The sequence below is a fragment of the Rhinoraja longicauda genome, chromosome 3, assembly GCF_053455715.1.
Source record: "Rhinoraja longicauda isolate Sanriku21f chromosome 3, sRhiLon1.1, whole genome shotgun sequence".
Taxonomy (NCBI): domain Eukaryota; kingdom Metazoa; phylum Chordata; class Chondrichthyes; order Rajiformes; family Arhynchobatidae; genus Rhinoraja; species Rhinoraja longicauda.
The window spans coordinates 90,358,346-90,384,345 of NC_135955.1; the positions used below are offsets into that span (position 1 = coordinate 90,358,346).

At 46.3% G+C, this 26,000-nt stretch overlaps 1 protein-coding gene across 1 annotated transcript in view; it reads left to right on the forward strand.

Moving 5' to 3' along the window:
• Positions 1–26,000, forward strand: part of iqgap2 (IQ motif containing GTPase activating protein 2) — a 336,236-nt gene that overhangs the window by 148,844 nt on the left and 161,392 nt on the right. The window contains exons 3-4 of the mRNA XM_078396643.1: positions 5,039–5,195; positions 18,274–18,351. Coding sequence (XP_078252769.1) covers positions 5,039–5,195; positions 18,274–18,351 — 235 coding nt within the window. The remainder of the gene's footprint in view (positions 1–5,038; positions 5,196–18,273; positions 18,352–26,000) is intronic.

Here is a 26,000-nt window from a genome sequence, read left to right on the forward strand (position 1 = left end):
TGGTCTTACATAGGGTGTCTGGATTGTGCTGGATTGGGGTGGTGGTGGAAGCAGATAAGATAGACAATAGACAATCAACAATAGGTGCAGGAGGAGGCCATTCGGCCCTTCGAGCCAGCACCGCCATTCAATGTGATCATGGCTAATCATTCTTAATCAGTACCCCGTTCCTGCCTTCTCCCCATACCCACTGACTCCGCTATCCTTAAGAGCTCGATCTACCTTTCTCTTGAATGCATTCAGAGAATTGGCCTCCACTGCCTTCTGAGGCAGTGAATTCCACAGATTTACAACTCTCTGACTGAAATATTTTTTCCTCATCTCCGTTCTAAATGGCCTACCCCTTATTCTTAAACTGTGGCCCCTGGTTCTGGACTCGCCCAACATTGGGAACATGTTTCCTGCCTCTGACGTGTCCAACCCCTTAATAATCTTATATTTCATATTATATTTCATATTTCAGATACAGCGCGGAAACAGGCCTTTTCGGCCCACCAAGTCCGCACCGCCCAGTGATCCCCGCACACTAACACTATCCTACACACACTAGGGACAATTTTTACATTTACCCAGTCAATTAACCTACATACCTTTCGATAAGATTTCGATAAGATCCCCTCTCGTTCTTCTAAATTCCTAAAGGATTCTAAAAGATAGTGGCATTTAAGAGGCCTTTAGTTTGGCACATGGATATGCAGGGAGTGGAGGGATATGGACCGCGAACAGGCAGAGGAGGTTCGGATGTAAAAGATCCCAAGGCACCAATTCAAAGAGATATTACCTCTGGCCAATATCTATTGTTTGAGCAGAGGAATAGTTGGTGTTTAATCTGGACAAGTGTGGGGTGATGCATTTCGGTGGGGGGGGGGGTCAAAAGCGAGAGGAAAGTGTGCAGTAAGTGATATGATCCTCAGGAGCAGTGATGTGCAGAGGGATCTCTCAACTCCCTGGAAGTGACAATGTAGGCGGATAGGATGGTAAAGCAGGGGTATGTGTGTTGGCCTTCATCGGCAGGGCATCGGGTATAAAAGCTGGGATGCTGTATAAAATGTAGGCCATGTTGGGAGTCTTCTGTACAATTTCCATCAAAACACTCTTGGAAGGGTGTAAAAGCTTTGGCGAGTGGGCAGAGATGATTCACCAGGGTGTCCGATTTGGTCGTAAAGTCATAGGTGATAGAAGTAGAATTAGGCCTATCAAGTCTACTCCACCATTCAATCATGGCTGATCTATCTCTCCCTCCTAATCCCATTCTCCTGCCTTCTCCCCATAACATCTGACACCCATACTAAACAGAAATCTGTCTATCTCTGCCTTAAAAATATCCATTGACTTAGCCTCCACAGCCTTCTGTGGCAAAGAATTCAACAGATTCACCAACCTCTGACGAAATAAAATTCTCCTCATCTCCTTCCTAAAAGAACGTCCTTTAATCCTGAGGCCATGACCTCTAGTCCTAGACTCTCCCACTAGTGGAAATATCCTCTCCACATCCACTCTATCCAAGCCTTTCACTAATCTGTACGTTTCAATGAGGTCCCCCCTCATTCTTCTAAACTCCAGCGAGTACAGGCCCAGTGCTGACAAACGTTCATCATAGGTTAACCTACTCATTCCTGGGATCATTCTTGTAAGTGTATTAGTTATGAGGAGAGGTTGGGTAAATTTGGATTGTTCTCTCTGGAGCGTCAGAGGCTGGGGAGCGAGTTGCTGGAGGTAAATAAAAATAATGAAAGGCATGGATTGGGTAGATAGTCCATCTTTTTCTCTGGTGGAAATAACCACTATTAGTGGATAGAGATTGAAGGTGAGTGGGGGAAAGTTTAAAGAAGATTTGCACGGCAAGTATTTTTACACAAAGTGATAGAAGCCGGAATGAGCAGCCAGGGGAGGTGGTAGAAGCAGATACAACAGGAATATTTAAGAGGCATGTAGACAGACTTTCAAACGGCACGGTGGCGCAGCGGTAGAGTTGCTGCCTTTCAGTGTTTGCAGCCCCAGAGACCCGGGTTCGATCCCAACTACGGGTGCTGACTGTGGGGAGTTTGTACGTTCTCACCCACCGTGTGGGGTTTCTCCAAGATCTCCGGTTTTCTCCCACACTCCAAAGGCGTACAGCTTTGTAGGTTTCACAAAATGCTGGAGTAACTCAGCAGGTCAGGCAGCATCTCAGGAGAGAAGGAATGGGTGACGTTTCGGGTCGAGACCCTTCTTCAGACTGATGTCAGGTGGGCGGGACAAAGGAAGGATATAGGTGGAGACAGGAAGATCGGGGAAGGGGGAGGGGAAAAGAGGGACAGAGGACCTATCTAAAGTTGACAAAAGAAGGATATAGGTGGAGAAGAGAGGGACAGAGGAACTATCTAAAGTTGACAAAGGAAGGATATAGGTGGAGAAGGATATATATGTCTCCACCTATATCCTTCCTTTGTCCCGCCCACCTGACATCAGTCTGAAGAAGGGTCTCGACCCGAAATGTCACCCATTCCTTCTCTCCTGAGATGCTGCCTGACCTGCTGAGTTACTCCAGCATTTTGTGAAATAAATACCTTTGATTTGTACCAGCATCTGCAGTTATTTTCTTACAACTTTGTAGGTTCATTGGTTTGGTTTGTGTAAAAATTGTCCCCAATGTGTGTGTCGGATAGTGTTAACATGTGGGGATCTCTGTTTGGTGCGGACTCGGTGGGCTGAAGGGCTTGTTTCCGCGCTTAACTTAACTAAACATATGAACAAGCAGGGAACAGAGTACTTATGGACAATGTGCAGGAAGGTGTGATTAGTTAGATTACCTTCATGGTTGGCGCAGGCATGATGGGCCGAAGGGCCTGTTCCTGTGCTGTATTATTCTATGTTCTGCTTCAAGTGCAGCTGAAGATAGTTTAAATATTGAGACACCTCTTGAAATTGTTAAAATCTTTCAAATGACCTCTCACATTGGTAAAACACTTTATAGTGCAATAAAACTTCCCAGGAATGTAACTGGACAAATATTATAGTTGACCTCGGGAAGTTCCAAATCCATGTTGAGGTGGGAATTTGACCTTGAGGCCAAGACAGTTAAAGGTATAATTGATATTGTTCAGCAAGCTTAAAATGTATAAATAAGGTTGAATACAATTATACAAAGGAGACAAAGTGCTGACCTGCAGAATTACTCCAGCACAGTGTGTCCTTTTGTGTATTAACCAGCATCTGCAGTTACTTATTTCTACTGAATAAAATGAAAATTCGTTTAGTTTTGGTTTAGAAATACTGTGCGGAAACAGGCCCTTCGGCACACCGAGTCCGCACTGACCAGTGATTAACCCGTACATTAACACAATCTACACACACTGGGGACAATTTACAATCATACCAAGCCTATTAACCTACAAACTGTTGTGATATTGCTGGGACTACTTTGTTGTATCACAAGGACTACTTTGTTTGCCTGTGTAGTAATGTGTATATAAGAGATTGGTGTGATTAGGTGGTCACTCTGGTTCCAGGTAGCCACGGAATAAACAGCCTGGAGTTAAACTCCAACATTGTAACCTTTTACACACGTGTACTTGTGGTCCGTCCAGAGTCTCAACAAAGGTACAACAGATACCGGACCACGAAGTACAACACAAACCCTGTATGTCTTTGGAGTGTGGGAGGAAACCGGAGCACCCGGAGAAAACCCACGCAGGTCACGGGGAGAACGAGCAAACCCTGTATAGACAGCACCCCTAGTCAGGATCGAACCCGGGTCTCTGGCGCTGTAAGGCAGCAACTCTACCTCTGTGCCACCCAATATATTTGAAATACGTTTAAGAAATGAGAGGGAAGGGATGATGGGTTAGCTGGAACTGTAGTAACTGCTCCCACCAGTATAGGTGAATGGCAAAATAATCCATTAGGAATTGAAGGGCATGTGTGAGAGGATATGCTGCAGGGGAATAGAGGAATGTGAATGCTCTGGGTGCTGGCAGATTACCTGTCCGCCTATGCTGTGACAAATATGAATAAGAAGCAAAGTGGTTGTTTTTCCTTGTTCTTTCCCTTACATTTTCAAAGTCCATTCAGTGAAGCTCAAAATAGGAACTGAGAAGAATGATCAATCAATAGACAATAGACAATAGGTGCAGGAGGAGGCCATTCGGCCCTTTGAGCCAGCACCGCCATGCAATGTGATCATGGCTGATCATTCTCAATCAGCACCCCGTTCCTGTCTTCTCCCCATACCCCCTGACTCCGCTATCCTTAAGAGCTCTATCTAGCTCTCTCTTGAATGCATTCAGAGAATTGGCCTCCACTGCCTTCTGAGGCATAGAATTCCACAGATTCACAACTCTCTGACTGAAAAAGTTTTATCCTCATCTCAGTTCTAAATGGCCTACCCCTTATTCTTAAACTGTGGCCCCTTGTTCTGGACTCCCCCAACCTTGGGAACATGTTTCCTGCCTCTAACGTGTCCAACCCCTTAATAATCTTATACGTTTCGATAAGATCTCCTCTCATCCATCTAAATTCCAGTGTATACAAGCCTAGTCGCTCCAGTCTTTCAACATATGACAGTCCCGCCATTCCGGGAATTAACCTAGTAAACCTACGTTGCAAGCCCTCAATAGCAAGAATCAAAGTGTGTGTGTGTGTGACTTTAGAGATACTACGTGGAAACGGGACCTTCGGCCACCGTCTCCGTGCCAACCAGCGATGACTCCATACACTAGCACTGACTCCATACACTAGCACACAAGGGACAATTTACCGAAGCCAGTTAACCTACAAACCTGTTCGTCTTTGGAGTGCGGGAGGAAACTGGAAATCACGAGGAGAACATGCAAACTCCGTACTGACAGCGCCATAATCGGGATCGAACCCGGGTCTCTGGTGCTGTGAGGCAGCAGCTCTACCGCTGCTCCACTTTATGAAAGAGTACAAAAAAAATGGACATCGGTTCTTCATAATCATAATTTAGATGTCAAACGTTGTGTTAGTCGCGATGATAAATGGAAAGATGCTCATTTAAACCTGCCACCCTCAGTTCATTATAACTTTTCTCTTGCAGATGGATAGAAGCCTGTCTACGTGAAGAATTGCCCCTGACCACTGAGCTTGAGGAGGGGCTGAGAAACGGAGTCTATCTTGTGAAACTTGCCAGGTTCTTTGCTCCTAAGTTGGTGCCCGAGAGAAAGATCTACGATATTAAACAGACAAGATACAAGGTACAGAAATAGATTGTCATTGGGGCGGAGGTCCTCTGTTTCAGAACACAGCGATCAATTATTCCTCCACGGTGTATAACTTTCATTTGGTTGCCTTCTCCTGAAAGATAGATTTTTCTTTTCAATGGTATATTATTCTGGTTGGCAGTCGCCCTTGAATATCTCATTGAAGTTTCCAGGCCTAAAGGTTGTTCCTGAATGGGAACTGTGATGTTTGATAGACTGTGCGGGGTGGGAGGACCCGTTGCTCCTCCCGTGCAGCAGGTGGCGCTGCACAGGACAGCGGGAGATGTTTTGTACATAGTTATCTCTGTCTGTACACAGTGTGGAGTGTGCAGTCAGATCGTGGGGTTGCAGCCAGTTTAGTTGTCTCGCTGCCAGCATGAGGTTAATGTAATAAAGATTTCTGTTGTACCTTGAAGACTCTCAAGTTTTATACAGACATAGAACAAGAACACGAAAGTGGTGTCATAGAAACATAGAAAATAGGTGCAGGAGTAGGCCATTCGGCCCTTTGAGCCTGCACCGCCATTCAATATGATCATGGCTGATCATCCAACTCAGTATCCCGTACCTGCCTTCTCTCCATACCCCCTGATCCCTTTAGCCACAAGGGCCGCATCTAACTCCCTCTTAAATATAGCCAATGAACTGGCCTCAACTACCTTCTGTGGCAGAGAATTCCACAGATTCACCACTCTGTGTGAAAAAAAAACTTTCTCATCTCGAAGTGAAACTTCAGAAGGAACTTACTCTCAGGGTCGGAGTCAAATACACTGGTACCAATACACCGCACAACAGATTGGGAATTAATTTCTTGGTGCACATTTTATTTTTTGCCCAGTTTACTGTTGTTTTTCCCCCACAGTCGTGTTTCCCATTGGGCCGTGACATCGGGCAGGTTTGTCATTTTAAAATCTTACTATATGGTCAATCTTGCAGCCACGATTAATGGTTTGGTTGGCTGTGTGGCACATTTGCAGCGGAACCCAAGCCTGTTCCTTTCCAGAAGCCTAGCTGTTTTAGTACGTGGACCATAGAGTCCGACGGCACAGAAACCTGCTCTTCGGCCCTCCTCATCGATGCTGACCATCTGAGCTGGTCCCATTTGCCCATGCCTGGGCCATATCCCCCTAAACCTTTCCAATCCATGTACCTGTCCCAAATGTCTTTTAAATGCTGCCTTAACTACTTCCTCTGGCGGCTCCTGCCACTCTGTGTGGAAAATGTTGCTGCTCGGGTTACCATTAAATCCTTCCCCTTACATGGGCATCAGTTAACACTGGTCATTGGCAGCAACAGGAATATTGGTAGCCACCCACCACAGCAGAATCAGCAGTATTGGACCTGATATTACCTCAATGCTACTATAGTTGCGGTACATCTTCCCATCTTCCCATCTCCTCCCCTTTCTGCGTTCCGCAGAGACCTTAACTCCCTGGTCCACTCGTCCCTTCCTACCCAAACCACCCCCTCCCCAGGCAGTCAACACCTTCGCTCAGTCCGCCTTAACCATCCTGATCACCCTGTGGCTGAGCACTTCAACTCCCCCTCCCACTCCCAGTCTGACCTTTCTGTCATGGGCCTCCTCCAGTGCCATAGTGAGGCCCACCGGAAATTGGAGGAACAGCCCAGCGGTATGAACATTGACCTCTCCAACTTTAGATAGTTCCTCTGTCCCTCTCTTCCCCTCCCCCTCCCCCTTACGAGATCTCCCACTGTCTTCCTGTCTCCACCTATATCCTTCCTTTGTCCCGCCCCCCTGACATCAGTCTGAAGAAGGGTCTCGACCCGAGACGTCGCCCATTCTCTCCTAGATGCTGCCTGACCTGCTGAGTTACTCCAGAATTTTGTGATACCTTCGAAAAAAATCACCTTTGACTATTTTCTTATGTACCTCACCCAATAAAGTATTGTTGTACACCCTTGCCATCCCCATTGCATTAATGAATGAATAAATGAATGAATACTTTATTCTTTGCTTGCATACCCAAGGTGTGCAAATAGTCGCCACATAAGGGCGCTGAGAAAGTTACAAAGTGTACACAGTATCCACGCCAGGTCCCCCTTTGTTCTCCCACAACCCCCAGGGTCCCCTCACGCCGGGTCTTCCGTTGTTCCTTCCCCTGGCAGCGGCGTCCTCACTCCACGTGTCCGTCCTCGTTTGTCAGTCGGCGCCATCATTGACCGCCGCGCCGGCCTCTCCGCTATCGCCGCCGGGTCCTCTCCGGACGCGCTGACCCTGGCCCTAGCCGTGGGCTCCGCCGACCCTGGGGCCGTTGGCCGCGGGCTTCTCGACTCGCGGCGCACGGACTCCGACCAGCAGAGGCTCTGGCTTCGGCTATTCCGCGGAGTCAGGGGTATGGGGAGAGGGCAGGAACAGGGTACTGATTGAGAATGATCAGCCATGATCACATTGAATGGCGGTGCTGGGTCGAAGGGCCGAATGGCCTCCTCCTGCACCTATTGTCCATTGTCTATTGGCTCGCCGGGAGGCGTCTGCTAAACGCTATCTAATGCACCCACCTTTAGTTTTAAGTGCTTGGTTGAAATTTGTTAACATATATTCAAATGCACTTAATGCGTAAAGTAGACCTGCAACTTGTGTTTTTTTAAATCATATACTATTTTCCAGCATTGACACCCCTTTGAGCTGCATCATTGGCATACATATAATGTACATATTATATTCCCCGGTCACACCTGTTTGCTAGAACTGTACTATTTTATTCAGGCAAAATTCACATTGCCGCACCTTAGATAGCTGAGGAAATTCAGAGTGTCTCTGAGGATCCTTCAATGCTTCTAATCTGGGGCTGTAGAGAGCATCCTGTCCGACAACATTACAGTCTGGTTTGGGAACAGCTCTGCCCAGGACAGGATGGCCCTGCAGAGAGTAGTACGTTCGGCAGAACCCACCATGGGAACTACACTCGTCCCCCTGCAGGACCTATACTTCAGGAGGTGCAGATCCAGAGCAAGTAAGATCATGAGGGACCCCTGCCACCCCAGTAACGGACTGTTCCAGATGCTATGGTCAGGCAAACGCCACCGCTGTCACGCTGTGAAAACGGAGAGGATGAGACGGAGTTTCTTCCCACTGGCCATCAGGACTGTTAACTATTATAACTCCAGGGACTAAATTTTGTCTTCTCTGTATTAACTTTATTTTATATGCTGCAACTGTAATTCTTGTTTTGCACAATCCGCAGGCATTGCCACTTTTCACTGCACATCGTGTATGTGTATGTGACAAATAAACTTGACTTGACTTGACCTGTAAGGTACAGTGTGTATGATAGTGGAGCAATGCAGTGATTATACTCTTCCTGTGAAGGCGAGGAGCTCATCTTGGGACATGAAGCGATGATTTGAAATGCATTGTGCGTTTGCAAAGTCTTCAACGTTTTCACTCGAACAATTCCTCTTTAAGGTTTCAATGCCACTTTGAGTTAGCTGCCTTCTGCTAACACAGTGCAGAGAGTTGATTTCCTGTGCAGTGTGCAATCTGCTTCTGATTTGATGCACCAGACTGCACGTTTTTCAAGATAACCTTCACAATATATTTGCTGGACTTGTGAAGAAGCTATACATATTTTTTTTTTAAACTGTTTTGCAAGGAAGTTTGTTCATTGAAGTCTTTCAACCATATGTTGATTGTTGCAAATGCAATAGACAATAGATGCAGGAGTAGGCCATTCGGCCCTTCGAGCCAGCACCGCCATTCAATGTGATCATGGCTGATCATTCTCAATCAGTACCCCGTTCCTGCCTTCTCCCCATACCCCCTGACTCCGCTATCCTTAAGAGCTCTATCTAGCTCTCTCTTGAATGCATTCAGAGAATTGGCCTCCACTGCCTTTCTGAGGCAGAGAATTCCACAGATTCACAACTCTCTGACTGAAAAAGTTTTTCCTCATCTCAGTTCTAAATGACCTACCCCTTATTCTTAAACTGTGGCCCCTTGTTCTGGACTCCCCCAACATTGGGAACATGTTTCCTGCCTCTAACGTGTCCAACCCCTTAATAATCTTATACGTTTCGATAAGATCTCCTCGCATCCTTCTAAATTCCAGTGTATACAATATGTTTGAGGCTTCAATAGTGTGCAGATGGTATTTTGTGTTTAAATTTTGCAACACTTATCTTCGTGACCGTTTACACACACACACACACACACACACACACACACACACACACACACACACACACACACACACACACACACACACACACACATGCACACACACGGCGTGTCATGGTAGTTTTAATAGAGGGAGGAAAGAGCAAGTGTGCACAAAAGACTGGAGGGTCTCAATGGCCTCTTGTTATTTTATGTGGTTAACATTGCATTGTATTGTTAATATCTGTCCTCTTTAAACTTGACCTAATGTGCCAAAGATATTTTACGTCATCACAATCCAACACTGGGGAAAGGGCATTTCTACAGTGGAATAGATTTACAGAAGGATGTACAACAGAAAATGCTTGAAAGACATGGAAAGAGGAGCAGAGGTTAACACTTCAATTGATTGCCTTTAACCATAGACTCAAAAAGATGGTTACGTGCCCTTCAGCTCATCAAGTCTGTACTGCCTACCAAGGTCCCATTTAGACCGGTCAAGTACTAATCCTGTTTTTTTTTTTAAATCTTCCCACGTTTCCATAAGCTCGTCTCAAAGTCTCACCACTTGCTTGAATATGAGGGGCAATTTACAATGGTCATTTAGGTTAGTTTAGAGATACAGCGCGGAAGCTGGCCCTTTGCCCCACCGAGTCCGCACCGACCAGCGATCCCACGCACGTTAATGCCCCCCACACACACACTAGGGGCAATTTTACATTTATACCAAGCCAATTAACTGACAAACCTGTACGACTATGGAGTGTGGGAGGAAACCAAAGATCTCGGAGAAAACCCACTTAGGACATGGGGAGAACGTACAAACGCGGGACAGAGAGCACCCAAAGTCAGGATCCAACCCGGGTCTCTGGCGCTGTAAGACTAGGTCTACCGCTGTGCCATTGTGCCCCCGTCGGCCAACCTGCAAGGCTTTGGGATCTTTGGGATAGGGGATGGAAGAGGAAACACGAGTAGTTGCAGAGAGAAGGTGCAAACTCCACACAAACAGCATCAGTGGTCAGGACTGATTATGAATCTGATTTTGGCACTTAATGCGTAATGTCGACCTGCAGCGTGTTTTAAAAAAAGCATGTACTATTTTTCTGCATTTGCATCATTGAGCTGCATCATTGGAGTACATATAATACATTATTATTTTCCCCCGTTATCGGGCGGCACGGTGGCACAGCGGTAGAGTTGCTGCCTTAAAGCGCGTGAAGCACCAGAGACACGGGTTCGATCCCGACTACTGGTGCTGTCTTTACATAGTTCGTACCTTCTCCCCGTGACCGGGTGGGTTTTCTCCGAGATCTTCGGTTTCCTCGCACACTCCAAAGACGTAGAGGCATGTAGGTTAATTGACTGGGCAAATGTAAAAAAAATTGTCCCTAGTGGGTGTAGGATAGTATTAATGTGCGGGGATCGCTGGGCAGCATGGACCCGGTGGGCCGAAGGGCCTGTTTCCGCACTGTATCTCTAAATCTAAAAAAAAAATCTAAAAAATCTTCGGTTTCCTCCTGAACTCCAATGACTTACTGGTTTGTAGGTTAATTGGCTAGGTGTAAGTGTAAATTGTCCCTTGTGTGTGTAGGATGGTGCAAGTGTGTGGGGATTGCTGGTTGGTAAGGACAAGGTGGGCTGAAGGGTCTGGTTCTGCATTGTATCTCTAAACTAAACTAAACACTAGATAGACATAAAAAGCTGAAGTAACTCTGTGGGACAGGCAGCATCTCTGGAGAGAAGGAGTGGGTGACGTTTCGGGTCGAGACCCTTCTTCAAACACTAGTTTGCTATAACTGTACTATTTTACCCAGGCAAAATTCGTGTGCGGTATGTATGATGGTGGAGCAATGCGCTGACTATACACTTCCCTTGAGGGAATGGAACTTATCTTGGGAGGTGAAGGGATAGGGGAGGAAACTGGAGGAAACACAAGTAGGTACAGAAAGAATGTGCAAACTTCACACAAACCGCATCAGAGGCCAGGACCGAATTTGGGTGACAGGAGTTGTGGGGCAGCATTTCTGCCGAGCCCTTCGCTGTGACACCTCCGCAGCTGCTCCAACTGTGGCGAGAATTTAGAAAGGAGAATGGCTTTAACTTGTAAAAGGTGATGAGAACAGAAGGACCAAGGAGGACTACGGACTATAGTCGAGACCAAGCGAGAATCGTTGACAAAGGAAGGCTTCTTTCATGCAACTAATTGGAACGGAGGATGAACAGAACACACAGAAGCAAGCCTTTGCTTATGTTGGCTGTCCAGATCTAGTCAATTTTAGTTTAGCTTAGTATATTTTCAGGTGTTCTGAGGTACAGTGAAAAGCTTTTGTTGCGTGCTAACCAGTCAGCGGAAAGACAATACATGACTGCAATTGGGCCCTTCACAGTGTACAGATACATCATAAAGGGAATACCGTGAATAACCATATGACCATATAACAACTACAGCACGGAAACAGGCCCATTCGGCCCTTCCAGTCCACGCCGACCACTCTCTCTGACCTAGTCTGATCTACCTGCATTCAGACCATAACCCTCCAATCCCCTCTTATCCATATACCTATCCAATTTACTCTTAAATAATAAAATCGAGCCAGCCTCCAACACTTCCACCGGAAGCCCATTCAAAACAGCCACCACCCTCTGAGTAAAGAAGTTACCCCTCATGTTACCCCTAAACTTTTGTCCCTCAATTCTGAAGCTATGTCCCCTTGTTGGAATCTTCCCCACTCTCAAAGGGAAAAGCCTACCCACGTCAACTCTGTCCGTCCCTCTCAAAATTTTAAAAACCTCTATCAAGTCCCCCCTCAACCTTCTACGCTGCAAAGAATAAAGACCCAACCTGTTCAACCTCTCTCTGTAGCTTAAGTGCTGAAACCCAGGCAACATTCTAGTAAATCTCCTCTGTACCCTCTCCATTTTGTCGACATCTTTCCTATAATTTGGCGACCAGAACTGCACACCATACTCCAGATTCGGCCTCACCAATGCCCTGTACAATTTTAACATTACATCCCAACTTCTATACTCGATGCTCTGATTTATAAAGGCAAGCATACCAAATGCCTTCTTCACCACCCTATCCACATGAGATTCCACCTTCAGGGAACAATGCACAGTTATTCCCAGATCCCTCTGTTCCACTGCATTCCTCAATTCCCTACCATTTACCCTGTACGTCCTATTTTGATTTGTCCTACCAAAATGCAGCACCTCACACTTATCAGCATTAAACTCCATCTGCCATCTTTCAGCCCACCCTTCCAAAAGGCCCAAGTCTCTCTGTAGACTTTGAAACTCTACTTCATTACTAACTACACCACCTATCTTAGTATCATCTGCATATTTACTAATCCAATTTGCCACACCATCATCCAGATCATTAATATAAATGACAAACAACAGTGGACCCAACACAGATCCCTGGGGCACTCCACTAGACACTGGCCTCCAACCTGACATACAATTGTCAACCATTACCCTCTGGTATCTCCCATTCAGCCATTGTTGAATCCATCTTGCAACCTCACTATTAATACCCAACGATTTAACCTTCTTAATCAACCTTCCATGTGAATGACGTTTAATGCAAGATAAAGCCAGTAAAGTCCAATCCAACATAGTCCGAGGGTCTCCAATGAGGTGGATAGTAGTTCAGGATTGCTCTTGAGGGTGTGCAGCGTAGGTTTACTAGGTTAATTCCCGGAATGGCGGGACTGTCGTATGTTGAAAGGCTGGAGCGATTGGGCTTGTATACACTGGAATTTAGAAGGATGAGGGGGGATCTTATTGAAACATATAAGATAATTAGGGGATTGGACACATTAGAGGCAGATAACATGTTCCCAATGTTGGGGGAGTCCAGAACAAGGGGCCACAGTTTAAGAATAAGGGGTAGGCCATTTAGAACGGAGATGAGGAAGAACTTTTTCAGTCAGAGGGTGGTGAAGGTGTGGAATTCTCTGCCTCAGAAGGCAGTGGAGGCCAGTTCGTTGGATGCTTTCAAGAGAGAGCTGGATAGAGCTCTTAAGGATAGCGGAGTTAGGGGGTATGGGGAGAAGGCAGGAACGGGGTACTGATTGAGAGTGATCAGCCATGATCACATTGAATGGCGGTGCTGGCTCGAAGGGCTGAATGGCCTACTCCTGCACCTATTGTCTATTGTCTATTGACTGTCATATGTTGAAATGCTGGAGCGACTAGGCTTGTATACACTGGAATTTAGAAGGATGGGAGGAGATCTTATCGAAACGTATAAGATTATTAAGGGGTTGGACACGTTAGAGACAGGAAACATGTTCCCAATGTTGGGGGAGTCCAGAACAAGGGGCCACAGTTTAAGAATAAGGGGTAGGCCATTTAGAACTGAGATGAGGAAAAGCTTTTTCAGTCAGAGAGTTGTGAATCTGTGGAATTCTCTGCCTCAGATGGCAGAGGAGGCCAATTCTCTGAATGCATTCAAGAGAGAGCTAGATAGAGCTCTTAAGGATAGCGGAGTCAGGGGGGTATGGGGAGAAGGCAGGAACGGGGTACTGATTGAGAATGATCAGCCATGATCTCATTGAATGGCGGTGCTGGCTGGAAGGGCCGAATGGCCTCCTCCTGCACCTATTGTCTATTGTCTATTGTCTCTCTGGTTGTGGTAGGATGGTTTAGTTGCCTGATAACAGCTGGGAAGAAACCGTCCCTGAATCTGGAGGTGTGCGTTTTCACATTTCTGTACCTTTTGCCCGATGGGAGAGGGGAGAAGAGGGAGTGGCCGGGGTGCGACTCGTCCTTGATTATGCTGCTGGCCTTGCCGAGGCAGCGTGAATTTAATGTCTCTCTTAGCATATCTGAGTTATCGGCATCTTCTACATTTCCAAAAAATATGGAATTCTCTGCCTCAGAAGGCAGTGGAGGCCAATTCTCTGAATGCATTCAAGAGAGAGCTAGATAGAGCTCTTAAGGATAGCGGAGTCAGGGGGTATGGGGAGAAGGCAGGAACGGGGTACTGATTGAGAATGATCAGCCATGATCACAGTGAATGGCGGTGCTGGCTCGAAGGGCCGAATGGCCTCCTCCTGCACCTATTGTCTATTGTCTAACTAAACTAAACTAAACTAAACAAAACAGTGTTCATCAATATGTTGCTGCCAGCCTTCACCAACTCTGTTCCAGCAAGTCAGCTTTCTGATTCTTCCCAAAATCTGTTCCTCTCCATGTGAATCCGAATCCCCATCTGTTGGACATGCCTCACATTTTGCAGTCTTGCCCACTAAGCATATTGGTTAATTTTGCATCCTCTCTGCTCAGCCAAGATCCTAATTGTAAGGGAATATATTACATTGCTTGGTACAATGAATGAAGGTAACAACAAGTCCTGATTGTATTTGGTACATATATTCCAAATGAAGTAATTTATTTTTAGGTGGGGGGGAGGGGGGGGGGGAGACAAATTTTGTCCCTCGAGCTGACTCTTGATGATATATGATTAACTTTAGTTTGGAGATACAGCGTGGAAACAGGCCCTTCGGCCACCCAGCCTGCACTGGCCTTATCATCCGTACAGTAGCACTATCCTACACAGAAGGGACAATTTTACATAAGCTAATTAACCTGCACGTCCTTGGAATGTGAGAGGAAACTGGAGCTCCTGGAGAAAACCCACACAGGGAGAACGTACAAACTCCCTACAGACAGCACCTGTCATCAGGATCAAACCCGGATTTAGTTTAGTTTAGAGGAACAGCCGGAAACAGGCCTTAAGGCCCACCGAGTCCGTGCCGACTAGCGATCACTCCATGTACACCCCATAGACTAGCATTATCGCACGTGTTAGGGACAGTTTTCAATTTTGGGAGGAAACGGGAGCACCCGGAGAAAACCCACGCAGGTCACGGGGAGCACGTACAAACTCCTTATAGACAGCACCCGTTGTCAGGATCGAACCCGGGACTCTGGCGCTGTAAGGCAGCAACTCTACCACTGCTCCACTGAACCGCCTTAGCCCCTTGCACCATTATCCCAGACTGGCTTTCAAAGATGCGAAACTGTCTGAATGTTTGTGAGTGTTTTGGTATACAAAACACTGTTTAAAAATTAGGTGTTTTATATTGCAGAAATGCTAATGTAATTCAACTAAAATTGAACCCCATGCTTAAAGATAATTATACAAATAATTTAGCACAGTTACAATTGAAAGCATAAATTGCCTGTAATTTTCTTCCTAGTCTTGCTCGCTGTTCCTTGTCCTCGAGACAATTGAGATGCGAAACTCCAACCTGTTAATTTCCCCAAGTGACTACCAGAACGCTAGAGGTATTTGGTGCTCCCAGTACTGGGCTTTTATAGTGTCATTCAGCGCGGAAGCAGGCCCTTCGGCCCGACTTCCCTTCCATGTACCTATCTAAATCTTTCTTTAATGTTATGCCTCAACTACCTCCTCCGGGAGCTCGTTCCATGTAGTCAGGGTGTCGGGGGCTATAGGGTGAAGAAGGCAGGAGAATGGGGTTGAGAGGGAAAGATAGATTGAATGGCCGAGTAGTTTTGATGACTTAATTCGACTCCTATCACTTATACTGTACACCCACCACCCTTTGTGTAAATAAAAAAGTTACCCTTCAGGTTCCTATTAAATCTTTCTCCTCTCAGCTTAAATCTATATCCTCTGGTTCTCAATTCCCTTATTCCGGGCAAAAGACCCCATGAAGAGTTGAAAGAGAAGACATAAAAACAGCTTTTTTTCCCCCACGAGTAGTAGTTCTACTCAATAACCAAAGTCTGGGGTCTCTTTTTTGCTCTGGTTTATTTTCACCCACATGTTTAGACCGTAATGTTGTATCCTTATTGTTTTGATGTGTTTATGCTTTATTCTTAACTGTTAACTGTATGTTTGTGTTGCCATTTGTGAGCGGAGCACCAAGGCACATTCCTCGTATATGCACATACTTGGCCAATAAACTTATTCATTCATTCATTCATTCATTCATTCGTGTTGGAGTAAATTAAATTGACCATAGCGATCAGTCGATGAAGTTCAGGGCTCAGGCATTCGTTTAAACTTGCACAAGTGTGCCGGGCTTTCACACTAAGGTAAGTGCTGCCAGCATTTTTGCTGACATTCTAGGCAAATCAATTACTATGCGAAAGCTGTGACTCGTATACGTGCAAATATGGCAGCTATTTTGCACGAGGCATAGTGTGATGTATGACATTTAATTAATTTTGGCAGTACAGGTCGAAGGAAGAATGTTAGGCAGGTTAATGGGAGAATTTGCTCTTTGACTAATGCCCTAAGAGTTTTTAAGCCTATTTGGACAGCCGGAGAAAACACGTGCTTTGGCTCAGTGACTGAAATCATACAATGAAGAATACCAAACAACTGGGCATATCACCATCTTAATGTTCAATTTGAGTTAAATCATGAGTTTACCAAATTAGTTATACCTATGTGATAAAACTAAGTCCATTCCAAGCCTTTGAAATTAAATGTAATTTTACAGCTGCATTTTAGTTTAGCCGAGCAGTAGCTGTTTTCTAAAATGCAGCGGCCCTGGTATTTGTGTTCTGTCTTTGGCCTTTTTCTGGGTTTGGTATTTTTGTTTGGTAATTAAAATCAAACACTTTGGTTTAGTCTTGTCATGTGTATCGAGGTACAGTGACAATCTTTTGGTGCTTGCTATCCAGAAATGTAATGATTTTTTTATAACACCTGAAAATGTTGATCACAGACCAATTGACAGTCAGTTGCTGAAATCAACTTATTTGGAGGTTTCTTTTAGTTTCGAGATACAGCTTGGAAACAGGTCCCCTCGGCCCATTGAGTCCGCGCCAACCAGCGATCCCCGCGCACTAACACTCTCTCCACACACGAAGGACAATACACTGGAATTTAGAAGGATGAGAGGGGATCTTATTGGAATGTTGGCCTTCATAACAAGAGGAGTTGAGTATAGGAGCAAACAGGTCCTTCTGCAGTTGTACAGGGCCCTAGTGAAACCGCACCTGGGGTAGTGTGTGCAGTTTTGGTCTCCAAATTTGAGGAAGGATATTCTTGCTATTGAGGGCGTGCAGCGTAGGTTTACTAGGTTAATTCCCGGAATGGCGGGACTGTCGTATGTTGAAAGACTGGAGCGACTAGGCTTGTATACACTGGAATTTAGAAGGATGAGAGGGGATCTTATCGAAACGTATAAGATTATTAAGGGGTTGGACACATTAGAGGCAGGAAACATGTTCCCAATGTTGGGGGAGTCCAGAACCAGGGGCCACAGTTTAAGAATAAGAGGTAGGCCAGTTAGAACGGAGATGAGGAAAAACTTTTTCAGTCAGAGAGTTGTGAATCTGTGGAATTCTCTACCTCAGAAGGCAGTGGAGGCCAATTCTCTGAATGCATTCAAGAGAGAGCTAGATGGAGCTCTTAAGGATAGCGGAGTCAGAGGGTATGGGTAGAAGGCAGGAACGGGGTACTGATTGAGAATGATCTGCCATGATCACATTGAATGGCGGTGCTGGCTCGAAGGGCCGAATGGCCTACTCCTGCACCTATTGTCTATTGCCTATTGTCCATTGACAATTTACAATTTCACCAAGCCAATTTGCCTACAAACCTTCAAGTTTTTGGCATCTGGGTTGTAACCGGAGCACCCGGAGAAAACCCATGCAGGTCACGGGGAGAACGTACAAACTCCGTACAGACAGCACCACTAGTCAGGATTGAACCCGGGTCTCTGGCGCTGTGAGGCAGCAACACTCCCGCTGTGCCACCATCTTGCTTTTTGGATTGACTCCCAATTACGATCTGTATGGGGTGCAGGATTAAAACCAGTGAAGTGATATACATTTTCATATCTCATTAAGCCTGAAATGTGGTACTAAAGAATATTTAAAAGTCTATGTAACATGACAAAAATTACAAATTTTATTTGTTATTCATTTACTGACATTAATTTCATTAATTTTTCTTGCATCAAGCATTCCGGGTTGCATTTTCGACATACAGACAATACAGTGCAGTGGCTCAGGGCAATGGAGTCCGTTGGATTACCAAAGGTAAGCGTGTTTTTTTTTGAGCGAGCTGTTCATTTATGCTTTAAATACTTATAAACGTTTCCATCATTACTATGATAGTTCCGGCTCTGATTTGTTCTGTACCTTTTCATACCACCAGTTTCCCTCTCCCCTGACTCCCAGTCTGACGAAGGGTCTCAACGCAAAACGTCACCTATCCTTTTTTCCAGAGATGCTGCCTGACCCGCTGAGTTACTCCTGCATTTTGTGTCCATCCTTGCTCATTGTGCCCATAAATGTTATGCTTCCGTGTTTCTGACACACAGTCAGAACATAGAACAGTACAGCAAAGGAACAGACCCTTTGGCCCATCATGTCTGTGCCAAACATGATGCCAGGTTAAACTAACCTCCTCTGCCTGCATGTGATCCATATCTCGCCATTCCCTGCATATCCATGTGTTTATCTGAAAGCCTCTTAAATGCCACTATTGCATCTGCTTCCACCACCACCACCCCAGGGCACCCACCACTGGCTACACCTCATTCATTCGGGTAGTATCAGGTCCAAGCACTTCATCAGTGCATCAAAACCTTGCCTCATATGTCTTTTTTATAAGTTCATAAGTGATAGGAGCAGAATCAGGCCATAGGGCCCATCAAGTCTACACTGCCATTCAATCATGGCTGAGCCAACTTCCTCTCTTAACCCCAATCTGCCTTCCCAATCTGCCTTCCTGACATCCATACTAATCAAGGAGCATCTCAGGAGAGAAGGAATGGGTGACGTTTCGGGTCGAGACCCTTCTTCAGAAGGGTCTCGACCCAAAACGTCACCCATTCTTTCGCTCCTGAGATGCTGCCTGACCTGCTGAGTTACTCCAGCATTTTGTGAATAAACACCTTCGATTTGTACCAGCATCTGCCGTTATTTTCTTCCATACTAATCAAGAATCGATCTATCTCTGCCTTAAAAATATCCATTGACTTGGCCTCCACAGCCTTCTGTGGCAATGGATAATTTGCAGAATACTTTGCCCCTCTCATCTTAAAGTTATGTCCTCTAATCTTTGGCATGTTCACCCTGGAGAAAGGGTCCGTTGGTCTGCCCTAACAACACTTTTATTGAGTAAAAGGGCTGTGCAAGTTGATCTGAGGGGCCTTGAATAATTAACTGGTTTGTTTGGGAGTGATGGATGGAAGCTGCTTCCTCTGGTGGGGAATCCAAATCCAGCAGGCAGGAACTTAAATGTAGAGCCAGGGTTATCGTTACAAAGCACCTTTCACACAGTAGTAGAAATGTGCCATTCATTCCCCTGAAAACCTGTTGCGATCAGGTCAAAAATAGATTTCCAAGCTTGAGCGTTTGTTGCTTAGTAAGTAGATTATGGGTTCCTGGAGCGAAGGAATGTGAATTAACCCATGGTATGGATCCTTTCCTATCTGGAAATTCTCAGTGCCTCCAGTAAATTATGATAGGCGTCCAATAGATTTTGGATATTAACTGAATTGGGGAATGGGAGGTTAGTGACGGAAAGTAGTAATAGGGTAAAAGCCATGTTCCCGATGTTGGGGAAGTCCAGAACAAGGGGTCACAGTTTAAGGATAAGGGGGAAGTCTTTTAGGACCGAGATGAGAAAGTTTTTTTTCACACAGAGAGTGGTGAATCTGTGGAATTCTCTGCCACAGAAGGTAGTTGAGGCCAGTTCATTGGCTATATTTAAGAGGGAGTTAGATGTGGCCCTTGTGGCTAAAGGGATCAGGGGGTATGGAGAGAAGACAGGTACGGGATACTGAGTTGGAGGATCAGCCATGATCACATTGAATGGCGGTGCAGGCTCGAAGGCCTACTCCTGCATCTATTTTCTATGTTTCTATGTTTCTATGAATGACCGAGCCAAATGACTATTTATTCACAAAATGCTGGAGTAACTCAGCAGGTCAGGCAGCATCTCAGGAGAGAAGGAATGGGTGACGTTTCGGGTTGAGACCCTTCTTCAGACAAATACCTCGGTCTCCAGAGTATCCTGCCCCTTGAACCAGAGTCGAGGTGCATCCCTGAGCCCAGACGTCTCAGCGTGTAGTTGATGTGGGGTCTATATAGAGTCACAGAGTGATACAGTAGTTAAACAGGCCCTTCGGCCAAACTTGCCCACACCGACTAACATGTCCCAGCTACACTAGTCCCACCTGCCTGCACTTGGTCCATATCCCTTCAAACTTATCCTATCCATGTACCTGTCTAACCGTTTCTTAAACGTTGGGATAGTCCCAGCCTCAACTACCTCCTCTGGCAACTTGTTCCAGACACTCACCACCCTTTGTGTGAAACAGTTACCCCTCAGATTCCAATTAAATATTTTCCCCTTCACCTTCAACCCATATCCTCTGTTGGGAGATGTTGGGCCAATTGGAGTTTGCAAACTCTTGTGGACCCCTCCCTCTAAATATTCCCATAACTGCGGATGATCCATAATCTATTAGAATGTAGATCAAGCCCGAGTGGCTGAATGTATTTTTTGTTTCCTATGATATTGCCACTGTTTTCTATTGTAAATGTTGTTCCACAATGATAGCTGGAGCTATACCATCTATTCTTTGACTTTCCAAACTGGGAAGTTCTGAATGTCTACCCTATCTAAATGTTTGTTCCACATTCACATGTTGCCGCAATGATGCTGTCAGGCTTCTTGATCCCAGTCCAGGACCAGCTTTAGTGTGTCTTCCTCTTGGCGTATTAATTTATCAAATTATTTATCAGATCCACTTCATACAGTTTATTTTCGCTTCACTGTTTCCATCGCCAGCCCCATCTCCTTCCTTTAAGATCAAGATATAGCTAATCCTTTAGTTTATTTTGTGAAATAGACAATAGACATTAGACAATAGGTGCAGGAGTAGGCCATTCGGCACTTCGAGCCAGCACCGCCATTCAATGTGATCATGGCTGATCATTCTCAATCAGTACCCCGTTCCTGCCTTCTCCCCATACCCCCTGACTCCGCTATCCTTAAGAGCTCTATCTAGCTCTCTCTTGAATGCATTCAGAGAATTGGCCTCCACTGCCCTCTGAGGCAGAGAATTCCACAGATTCACAACTCTCTGACTGAAAAAGGTTTTCCTCATCTCAGTTCTAAATGGCCTACCCCTTATTCTTAAACTGTGGCCCCTTGTTCTGGACTCCCCCAACATTGGGAACATGTTTCCTGCCTCTAACGTGTCCAACCCCTTAATAATCTTATACGTTTCGATAAGATCTCCTCTCATCCTTCTAAATTCCAGTGTATACAAGCCTAGTCGCTCCAGTCTTTCAACATATGACAGTCCCGCCATTTCGGGAATTAACCTAGTAAACCTTCGCTGCACGCCCTCAATAGCAAGAATATCCTTCCTCAAATTTGGAGACCAAAACTGCACACAGTGCTCCAGGTGCGGTCTCACTAGGGCCCTGTACATCTGTCTTTGGGAAGTGGTATACTGTCAACATAAGAACCAGCCTGATATTTGACAAAATCAGAATGGAGATGAGGAAGAATTTCTTTAGCCAGAGGGCGGTAAAATCTGGAGCCCTTATTATATTAAAAGAAATACTAATCTGTACAGAAAATCCATTGAAAAAGAAAGAGAATGTTGGAAATCAAAATGTAAAACAAATACTGGAGGTGTGCAGCAGGTCAGGCAGCATCTTGCAAGTCCATAGCTCACTGAAAGTAGCCACACGAGTGGCTATAGTGGTGGACTTTGCTGCTGTAACACTGTGAATTTCCCCAGTGTGAGACGAATAAAGGATTATATTATTATTATTATTATTATTTGGAGTGAATTGGCTGGAACGAGATGTTGGAGAAACTTGAATGGGTTTCTTTTGGAGGTTGAGCAGTGTTCTACTAAAAGTATAAAAAATGAGAGGCATAGGAACATAGAAAAATAGGTGCAGGAGTAGGCCATTAGGTCCTTCGAGCCAGCACCGCCATTCAATATGAGCAAGGTTGATCATCTAAAATCAGAAGAAGGGTCTCGACCCGAAACGTCACCCATTCCCTCTCTCCTAGATGCTGCCTGACCTGCTGAGTTACTCCAGCATTTTGTGATATCTAAAATCAGTACCTCGTTCCTGCTTTTTCCACATATCCCTTGATTCCTTCAGCCCAAAGAGCTAAATCTAACTCTCTCTAGAACACATCAAATGAATTGGACTCCACTGCCTTCTGCAGCAGATAATTCCACCCTGTGGCAGAGAATTCCATAATTAATGATCGTCAGTCTTTTCACCATGGTGAAGTTGTTAGATACTAGAGGGCATTGGTTTAACACGAGCTCAGGGAAGTTTAAAGGAGATTTGTGAGACCGGGAGTGGTAATTGCCTGAAAGTGCCAGGGGAGGTGGTTGAAACGGATACAGTAGCAATATTTAAGGCATTTTGACAGACCACATGAAGAGGAAAGGAACAGGGAGATAAAGAACATATGCAGTAGGGTTGCCAACTTTCTCACTCCCAAATAAGGGACAAAAGGTGACATCACCGCCCGCGCCCCACGTGACCTCACCCAGCCAGCGGCCACGTGCTTCCGCCTGGGCCGGGAGACGGGTTGCTACCTTCGTTAGGCGAACGCACTCGGCCCTGCTCCCCGAACGCACTCCGTTAGCCTACGGGGTCCGGGCCTACAGTGTCTGGGCCTACAGCGCTCCCCCGGGCCTAATACGGGACAAGGGCGGTCCCGTACGGGACAAACCAATTTAGCCCAATATACGGGATGTCTAGGCTAATACGGGACAGTTGGCAACCCTAATATGCAGGCAGATGGGATTTGTTCAGATTAGCTTCAGTGTCACTCCAGAGATGGTGGCCGAAGGACCAAATGGTGGATGCTAAAGACGGCAATTCTTTCTTTTACGTCACCGGAGATAGAGCCATGCATCTGTTATATATCCTGCCATGCGCATGAAATGGCAGCCAGTTAACTTTGCTTTGAATGGATGCTCCAAGAGTACCACATAGGTGCGGCTGGTTAATTCCCGGGTTGGAAGGTTTGTTGTATGAAGTGGTGGCATAATGGCGCAACTGGTAGAGATGCTGCCTCTCAGCTCCCGAGACCTGGGTTCAATCCTGACCTCGAGTGCTGCCTGCGTGAAGTGCTGCCTCTTGTTATGAAGGCCAACATTCCATTGGCTTTCTTCACTGCCTGCTGTACCTGCATGCTTCCTTTCAGTGACTGATGCACTAGGACACCCAGATCTCGTTGTACGTCCCCTTTTCCTAACTTGACACCATTCAGATAATAATCTGCCTTCCTATTCTTACCACCAAAGTGGATAACCTCACACTTATCCACATTAAACTGCATCTGCCATGCATCCGCCCACTCACTCAACCTGTCCAAGTCACCCTGCAGTGGAATAATGTAGAACTAGCAGGAAAACCATTATTCCCTTTGTTGTATTACATTGAATCATCCCACCACAACTGGAGAGCGGTCCTGAACTACTATCTACCTCATAGGTGACCCCCAGACTATCTTTGATCAGTCTTTACAGGCTTTACCTTGCACAATACGTTATTCCCTTATCAACAGTTCAACAGAGCTTTATTTGTCATTCGGTACCAAGGTACCGAACGAAACTACATAGCAGTCACAAACAAAAAAGAACACAAGACACATGACCCCAACACAAACGTCCATCACAGTGACTCCAAACACCCCCTCACTGTGATGGAGGCAACAAAACTTCCACTCTCTTCCCCACGCCCACGGACAGACAGCTCGTCCCCGACCGACCCGCACAGTCCCCGCAAGGGGATGGAAGTCCCCGCGGCCGAGTCGCACCGGGCGCTGAGACGTCTCGCGACCGAACCGGGCGGTGGAAGGCCCTGCGGCCGAGCCGTGCGCAGCTAAGTCCCGCGGCCGAGCCGTGCCGCACTGGGCGATGTTAAGTCCAGCGGCCGAGCCGCACCGGGTGATGGAAGGCCCCGCGGCCAAGCCGCACCGGGCGATGTTAAGTCCAGCGGCCGAGCCGCACCAGCGTTGAAAAGTCCCGCGGCCGAGCCGCGCCGGGCGATTTTAGGCCCCGCGGCCCGGGCGATGTTAAGTCCAGCGGCCGAGCCGCACCAGCGATGTTAGGCCCCGCGGCCGAGCCGCACCGGGCGATGGAAGGCCCCGCGGCCGAGCCGCACCCCGCGCCATGAGGAAGAGACCTAAAAGAGAAAGGTTTCCCCCACCCCACACCACCACCCCCCCACCCACACCACCACCCCCCACACATACACAACCAAAAAAAACAAAAAAAACATCCCAACACCGACACACAACAAAAAAAAAAGGAAAAAAGACGAACAGACTGCTAGCGAGCCACAGCCGTTAGGCGCCGCCACTTTGCACCTATACACTGCAAATACATTGATTGTAATCATGTATTGTCTTTCTGCTGACTGGTTAGCATGCAACAAAGGCTTTTCACTGTACCTCGGTACACGTGACAGTAAACTAAACTAAATTGATGTATCACGATGAAAAAGTAGATACGCCAATTGCTGCTTTTGATTTTTATTTTGTGTTAAAAAGGGAAGATATCCACATTACCACTTACCAGAAATGCCTGTCCTGTGGCGTTTTTGCGAACTTTATGGGATGCTGACAGGAGGGAGCATTCTTTTCGCTTAAAAGCAAAGTTCTTGTTTCACAGAAGTCCTTTTTTAGTTCACTGTGCATTTCTTAGAACTGCCAGACCTCGGAGGTTTGTGTGCTAAAGTGCTCCATTGTGGACAAGCTGACGATCAGATGACGAGTAAAATGCCACCCATCCCAACATTGCTGAGAAAGATCGAGGTGGTGAGTGGAGGAAGCTCGTTAAACTCTGGACCGAGAGTCATCCCAGAGCTCCCTTTTGTCCTGGTTTGCGAGGGTGCTTTTGCACAGGATTCACGATTCAGGATATCTTTATTTGTCATCCAAAACGAGATTTCGTCACCCACAGTCCAACAATAAGAGCAATAAAATACGCAAATTACACAACCCTAACCAACACAAAACACAAACAAATGAAACATTCATCACAGTGAGTCTCCTCCAGTCCCCTCCTCACTGTGATGGAAGGCCAGAATGTCATTTCCCTTCCCCTGCCGTCTTCTCCCGCGGTCAGGCTGTTGTAGTTGCCGCGTTCCCGGCAGCGCCGGACGGTGTAAGGTCCGCAGCGGGCCGACCCAAGCTCCGCGATCCGGGGCGGGCGAAGACGCTGCCGCTCCTGCTGCACGTCGGGGTGGTCGGGGCTCCCGACATTGAAGCCCCCGCCGAGCAGAGAACGACATTGAATATCACAAGTTTGGCTTTACACGTAAAAAAATGTGATTTAGTTTAGTTTTAGTTTAGAGATACAGCGCGGAAACAGGCCCTTCGGCCCTCTGAGTTCGTGCCGACCAGCGATCACCCCCACATTAACACTATCCTACACACACGAGGGACAATTTACCTGTGCGTCCTCGGAATGTGGGAGGAAACCGAAGATCTCGGAGAAAACCCACGTGGTCACGGGGAGAACGTACAAACTCCGTACGGACAGGACATGTAGTCGGGATCTAACCCGGATTCCTGGCGCTGCAAGCGCTGTAAGGCAGCAGCTTTACTGCTGCGCCACCGTGGCCGCTCGTGATTATTACTTGCCTAGAACTTTCAAAATCTCAATTGTGAATCTTGAAAA